This window comes from Ornithorhynchus anatinus, chromosome X1 (assembly GCF_004115215.2).
Source record: "Ornithorhynchus anatinus isolate Pmale09 chromosome X1, mOrnAna1.pri.v4, whole genome shotgun sequence".
Classification (NCBI taxonomy): Eukaryota; Metazoa; Chordata; class Mammalia; order Monotremata; family Ornithorhynchidae; genus Ornithorhynchus; species Ornithorhynchus anatinus.
This window is the reverse complement of record NC_041749.1, coordinates 81,963,125-81,970,866: the sequence shown is the minus strand read 5'-3', so window position 1 is coordinate 81,970,866 and position 7,742 is coordinate 81,963,125. Positions and strand designations below refer to the sequence as shown.

Here is a 7,742-nt window from a genome sequence, read left to right as displayed (position 1 = left end):
GTCGGTGCTCTTCATTCACGCATTCATTTTACCTAGGCAAGCATTCTTCTTTCATAATTCAAGGATGTGAGATTTTAAATACAAAACAAACCTTGACAGGCCACAGATTACGTATTAAAATGCAAAAGCATCTGAAGTGAAATGTGAAAAATAAATCTGCTCTGGGGAATGGATTTTCATCAACTACCCTGCAAAATCTCTCCGGTAATGAAGGGGTAAGGAGACAAGCCTTAGAACCCTGAACAAATTATCCTGATAATTTTGAAGCTGGGCTCAGCTATGGCCTGTTTTTTTTTAATAGTTGAGATTTAGTTCCATGTGATTCTCAGTTGACGATCAAAGAAAAACCACACCAGACTTGTCTGGCTGGCACCGATTAGGAGTTGTTTCACAGCCAACACTGAAATGGTTTTGGCTGTCATTAAATGCCAATAAGTTTATTTAGTGATCTAGTCAAATAGTCTCTTAGGGTATCATTAAGGTGAGGTGAGAATATAGGGGTTCACTTCCAAAAACAGCAAACAACTACAAGTCTCATTTAATTAACAATACCCATACAATGGACATGGGAAATGAGAAGCAGTGTAAAATAGGAATTCTACCAAAGTGTTATTTTTGCCATAGCTCATTTAATAGTAGTAATAGTATTTATTAAAGCAGTTACTTTGAACAAAGCAGTATATGCATAAGATAGATAAGATATGGCACCTGGCCTGCAAGGGGCTCACAATCTAAGAAGATGGGGGTGGGGCTGGTGATAGTCACATAGGGAAAGCTGATGTGTATATCTATATGTATATATCTATAATTCTATTTAATTGATGCCTGCTTACTTGTTTTGATGTCTGTCTCCCCACTTCGGGGCTGTAAATCCAGTGTGGGCAGGGACTGTCTCTCTACTACTAAATTGTACTTTCCAAGCACTTAGTACAGTACTTAGCACACAGTAAGCGCTCAATAAATGATTGAAAGAGGACATTAATAACAACATTTAAGCGCTTACTAATGTGTCAAAAACTGGGACAGAATCAAGTTAAATTAGGTCCAACACAGTCCCTACCCCTTTTGGGGCTCACAGTCTAAGGGGGAGGGAGATGAGGAATTGAATTGCCATTTTGCAGTTGAGGTAACTGAGGCACACAAGTGAAGTGACTTGCCCAAGGACACCAAGCAGGTCAGTGGTGGAACCAAGATTAGAACCCACGTCCTTTGACTCCCAGGCCTGTGCTCTTTCCACGAGGCCATGCTACTCTTCTAAAGATGAAACAATGACTTGGGGGAGCTGGGGGACGACGACAAAAAAACAAAGAGAGCAAGATTTCATATGCCTCCCCTTAAACTTCTGTACAAATTCTGAAGAATCTAGTCCCAGTTTGGTGAGATTTGTTCCTGATCCAAACTGTTGCCCATGACAGAAAGGACCCATCACAAAAAGGCTGCCAGTCACCTCAATCTGGTATCACAACATTAATGCCAGCACAGGGCCAAAGAGGTGGGAAAACCAATCATTACCATTCCAGTTAAGTCCTGGAAGTGAAGGCCCCAGATTTTTTGGCCCAAATGGGAAATTATTATTATTTGGTGATTATTATTGGCTTAGGGGAGCACATCCAAGCTATTGTTGGGGCCCAGTTTGTTAAAAACTAGACCATCTCGATGCCAATTCCTAGCTGTCAAGAAAAGAACAAGAACAGAACAAAAGAACAGGAACAGAACAAGAGAACATAGAGAGTTAGCCAATGCTATTCTTTAAAGAAGTTGCAGCAAAGATACACAGGGAGGGTATTATCTCTTTATGCGATTCATATTTGTATCTAATTTGGGCACAAGAGCTTATAGTAGAAAAGGTTCCATCTCCCTATCCAGCCCCACTAGCCTTGTGCTTGGCACTCAAGGTTTCATCTTTGGGAAATGGCCCTGAATCGTATTTCCATGCTGAAATGTCTCTCGAGCTGCACTTGCCACAAGTACTCTCTCAATTCACCATTTCTCGGAAAAGCTTTTGAGTGATCGAGTAATCGGCTCCTAAGTGCAGATCAATGAGACCATTTGAATGGCACCCAAACGACTGCTGACCCTTATGCAGGAAAGAGGCTCAATTTAGTCTCATCAGGAATCATCGGCAAAATCGCCAAGAGACCTTAAAGATCGGGAGGATGCAAGGTCACATGACATTAGAAAGCATCAACCGACTGCTTCCTTAAGATAACGGCCTCTTTCACTTGCTGGGCTTAAGAGGTGCCCCTTTCAGCTCTACAGTACTTCATGACAAGTTTTAAAACTCCAAAACCAATGCTGCACTAAGTACTAGCTAGTAGACATGGGGGTGGCCTGAATTTTTAAATGGCTCTCCTCCAGCCAAGCGAGTTGAGCATTCTGAGCTTCCTACCTGAGGTTCCCATATTCCAGGAAGGAAGGAATTCTGTAGAATGCATTTTCAATTACTACAAATGCTCACCAAAGAATATGCTTTGTCATGAAGGGTGCTACCTAGAATGCATGCGCTCTCAGAGTTCTTTGTAAAAGTTTTACTGCCATTAAGAATTATTCTTTTCAGTCTTTTGCACACTCTCATCTCTATCTTCCCACTCACCTTATGGGGAGGGTGAAGAGTTCAGTGAGAACAGTATGCTGTGTTATTTTTGCCCAGATTTTAGAGTCCTATCATGCCAAGAAACTCAAAGAAGTAAACATACTGTTAAAAATGCGACATACCAACACTTCTTTTACTGGGGTCAAGAAATTCCAAAGAAAATGTTTGTCCGAAGCCTGGAACTTTAACATCTACACCATCTGGAAACTGGGTAGCCCTGGTGGTTTTGTTGTAGATCAGCCTGGTGGGGAGGGGAACAAAAAAACAAAACAAACAAAAAAACCACAGTATTTTGATCACTCGAACAAACCTACAGTACCACTAGAAAGCCTTGTCCTTGGTATTTGAAGATAATACTGCTTTAAGTAGTTCGATCCAATATGGGATGAACAGATGAATAATAAATACCTTGACTATGTATAGGGCTTTTATTTTTCCAAAGCACTTTGACTGTTTTCATAACATCCCTATGAGAGAAAGTGAGATAAGTAGGTTGAGGCAGATATTAGGTTCCCCATTTTAGAGATGAGGAAACTGAGGCCCAGAGTGGTTGATTGAATTACCTAAGGTCACACAGCAGGCCAGTGAAAGAGGTGGAATAAGAACTCATGTCTAGGGGCTCCCAGGCCCATACTCTCTCCATTATACCATACTACAAAGCACTCAGAAGGCAGATATGCTATTTCAATTTCTCCTTTTTGGTTATTAAGTCCTCATGGGGTGGCATTACAATTACTGTAACTGGCATGCCAAAATGAGAAGAGAACAGTGATTTGTGCAATCCCAGTCAGTTTGGCTTCCTGGTCTCACCACAAGTTGCATCCTCTTCAACAATAGCAAAGTTATTGGAATGGATTAAAAGTGCTTAGAGCAAAACAGAAATAATAAAATGCCTTGTACGTACAAGTGTGACTTTTCCCTAATAAGAGAATAAAATGCAGCTCTGTAGGCATCGAAGGTGCTTAGAAAGGATTTATGGTGCTGATGAAATTGTCAAAACGATGCTAGACACAGATACAGAGTGACATTAGTTTAGTCATTAGTTTGGGAGAGGCCTCTGTGGGCTTCTCAAGTAAAAGTGAATGCAGACCAAAAAGCAGAATTAAGTGTGCACCCTTTCTTTTTCCCTTGGACCTAGCCTTCTGAGGGTCATAAGCCTCCCACAAATCAGGAAGGATATTTAAATCTGGTAGAAAAAGCAAAGCCCCTTAAATAATTCAAGGAGACAGAGACCTGGTTATAAATAAGAAATCTGAAGTTACAAGTAGATACTACAGTTCAGTTCTACCCAAGAGGCCAGTATGCAGGGTTGCCAACTGCTGAGAATGACTTTTTATAGACTGTATTCAGCCAGCTGCTCCCGTGTGAACAGCTGCCACCCCCTAACGCTTGCTCTCTGCCGTTTTTGATGTATTAATTCAAAAAACAAAAAAAACTGGCAGCCATTCTTATTCATACAGTGAAAAGGGAAAAAAAAATTCTCAGCAGCCAACAAACCCTGCTGGAAAGGCCACAGGAGAATGTCCAAGCCAGAGGACATGGCTGCGGGAAAAGGAGTTCTTGAAAACTTCGTAGTAGGGGAGGCAGGGGCTGAGCAAAGAGGCTGGATAAGGCTGACAGCATGTGTGCAAGAAAACACACACACACCAAAAAAAATGTAGGAGGAGAGGAGGGGAAAGGAAGAAGAAAAATACATGCAAACAGTACCCTCCCCTCTCCCCAACAAGGAGAGATCAAAACTCAAGTGGACATGTGAGGGAGCATGCAGGAAAAGCTCTTCAGAAGAAGTGAGACGCTTTGAACTGAGAAATTAGTGTGAGACCCAAAGAGGAAGAAAGAAGGAGAGGGAATATATATATTTCTCCCTAAATGCTGTGCTCAGAGCCCAGGCTGAATTCTATTGTGTGTGCTGTCTCTCAAATGTCCTAAGCACACGGTCACCTGCCTGTGAACGAACAGGGTTTTGGTTCTGAAGAGTGTGGGGTTGTTATGGAGGATATGTATTTGCAGAGGCCAGTTGGAGAAGTCCCTCGCAGGTGCCTGGACAAGTATCACAGAGAATGACAAATGCATGTATTGAGGTGGGGGGAGGGAGGAGAGGGGAGAATTGAGTTAACCATTTAGAGGAGGGCACCATTCACAAATCTGGCTCCATTCAGGCACCTACCACTTGTAATGAGGTGGCAATCATGAGACTCCAGATGAGATGGCGGCCTGTATTTACTGACATCCTCATTTTAGAGCTTTAGTACAACCATGGCCAATTTGAGCTCATTTTCACAGATAGCAACCCTGCTAGCATGGCTTCAAATCATCAAGGACATTTCTGGGAACAATAAGCCACTATCTAAATAATACCCGCCGTATTGGACCACTTTTCTGAAACGAGGAGAGCTTAGGGAGCTTTAAGCAGTAGACCCCCCCCCCCCCAAAAAAAAACACCAAAACAACAACAAACCTGAAGCCTCCAAATCCAAGGCAAATTTGTGGCACAGAAAGTCTTTGGCTTAAAAACATCTTAAAAAGTTTTAAGATAAATTCCTAAAATTTACACTTTCAGCCTTACAAAAACTACCCTCAGTGGTGAGGCGGGGTTACCCAATCACCAGAAACGAATAATAATAATAATATTGGTATTTGTTAAGCGCTTACTATGTGCAGAGCACTGTTCTAAGCACTGGGGTAGATACAGGGTCATCAGGTTGTCCCACGTGAGGCTCACAGTCTTCATTCCCATTTTACAGATGAGGTAACTGAGGCACAGAGAAGTGAAGCGACTTGCCCACAGTCACACAGCTGACAAATGGCAGAGATGGGATTTGAACGCATGCCGACTCCCAAGCCTGTGCTCTTTCCACTGAGCCACGCCACCTTCCAATTAAAAAGAAAGTTGAGTAACTTCTGGCAATAGAAGCTATATTATTCAGTCTCTAGATCTGAGTAATTTTGGTTTACTTAGAAACAGTGTGGGCTAGTGGAAACAGTACGAGTCTGGGTCAGAAGGACCTGGGTTCTAATCTCAGCTCTGCCACTTGTTTGCTGTGTGACCTAGGGCAAGCCACTTAACTTCTCTGTGCCTCAGTTACCTCATCTGTAAAATTGGGGTTAAGACTGTGAGCCCCATGTGGGACAGGGACTGTGTTCAATCTGAAAGGCTTGTGTCTACCCCAGCACTTAGAACAGTGCCTAGAAAATAGTAAGCACTTAACAAATGGCATTAAATAGCAGTCAACAACAACCAAAAAAAACGCTGGTTGGGTCAGGGGCTGTGTCCGACCTGAATACCTTGTATCTACCCCAGCGATTAGTACAGTGCTTGGCCCATAGTAAGTGTTTAAATACCACCATTATTTAGGAACCAATCCCTCGGGTATAGTATTGTTCTAGGAGAAGACTGGTTCCGACTTAAGACATGGCTTTGAGGAACCAATTGTGTCAAAAGTCTGAGGACTCCCTATAATCACATTTCAACTGACCTGAGAAGAATAATTATTAAGCCAGCAGTCCACAGTTCCAACAGACCTCATAACAGTCCTTTGTCCTTGCAAAAGCACACAGAGCTATCTACTGTAACAATAGCTAAAGACATGTGTGATGGACACACAAATTTATAGGTCACAAGTACATACCTGCAGGGATATACACAAATGTTGAAGGGTTTCAGGAAAGTTGATAGGTTGGATTGAAACTGCGAAGGACTGATTCATGGAGATGGTGAGGTTTTAAGTAGTTGTGAAGGAGGGAAGGGAAACAGAAGGACACTCTAAACTGGAAGGTGATAATCCTGATAACCAGCAGTTGGTTATCAGGATGGGGATACAAAAACAGGAGGAATAGTTTTGCCATTACATAAAACTAGAGTATGGCTATTCCTGGACTACTGGGTGCAGTTCTGGTGGCCACATATTAGAAGGAACAGAATAGAGCTAGAGAGGATAAAGAAGGGCAACTAGATAGTTGGGGAAATGGAAACATTTATGGGATAGGCAGAAGAAAGTAGGGTATTTTCAACAGACTGATGGGGCATGAGTGAAGTGTATGGGAACTCGGAGGGGGAGGAAGGGGACGGCGTGAAACATGGAATTGTTGTCACCCAATCCCAAAGCCCCATGACAACGGTATACCCATTGAAACTGGTAGCTTCAAAACAAACAAGAAACACAATTCACCCAGCGGGTGGTAAAAAAAAATGGAATTCTTTACCAGAGAAAGTTGTCCAGGCAGAAAATCGTCAGCAAGTTCAAGAGGGGTTTAGATAAATTTGAGAATGAATAAGTTAAAGATGACTTGCATAACACCTTCAAACATTAGGATGGATGTCAAGGAGGGAAACCATCACAGTATTTTGTTGGCATCCTGTAGCCACTGATGGAATGGCTTTGCTTATGGTCTTATGTGTAATGACACAATCACAGGGGATGGTAAGGAGGTTTGGCTGGCTGGAGAGCTTAGGGTAGGAGGAGAGGGCAGAAAAAGTAAAGCAAGGATTGAGGGGTTTGTGGGTGGAAGACTATGAAACCCATCCCATGAAACCTATGACAGTTTTAATTTTGACTAGAGTGGATTCAGGGAACTACTGTATGCTACTGAGTCCTGAAAGGCTAGGCTTAAAATGATGCATGAGTAACTGGATTAGAGAGGCTAAAGGCAATAAATGTTTCTTGGTCAAAAGGGCCTTTAGAGGTCAATAGAGGTCTTTGGGGAAAGAGAGGGAAATATGAAGATTTGGGTGCTGGGGACTGCTGCTTTTCAATTTGTCTGGAATGCTCTACATACTATATTCAACTAAGAGGGGGTGGAACCCTATTGATGGAACGATCCATAAAGTTCCAGGTGGGAACTAAAAAAATCATTACAACCACACATTGAAAAGCCCCAAATTGACTTTTTACAGCATTTAATAGCTCTTTAAGGCCCCCACAATAAAAACTAAGATAAATAGAATATCATCCACCATCTTTTCCATTTTCTAGTTGGCAATCACTTGCAGGTATAGAGTAAAGAGGGTGTAAGTACAGTCACATGCACAAACCTCTCCAAGGTTCAAGTCTGGGGGTGCTCAATCACTAGAGATTCAGTCAAGATACCAAATTTCTAGTGCCACTGTGATGGAGCTGTATCAGTGTAGCATGTGATTATCCCAGAATTG

At 42.3% G+C, this 7,742-nt stretch overlaps 1 protein-coding gene across 1 annotated transcript in view; it reads right to left on the bottom strand.

Annotated features, from left to right (window-relative positions):
• The window catches only part of PLA2G15 (phospholipase A2 group XV), a 40,686-nt gene that overhangs the window by 10,627 nt on the left and 22,317 nt on the right, over positions 1–7,742 (bottom strand). The window contains exon 3 of the mRNA XM_029051101.2: positions 2,716–2,834. Within this exon, the coding sequence (XP_028906934.1) occupies positions 2,716–2,834 (119 nt within the window). The remainder of the gene's footprint in view (positions 1–2,715; positions 2,835–7,742) is intronic.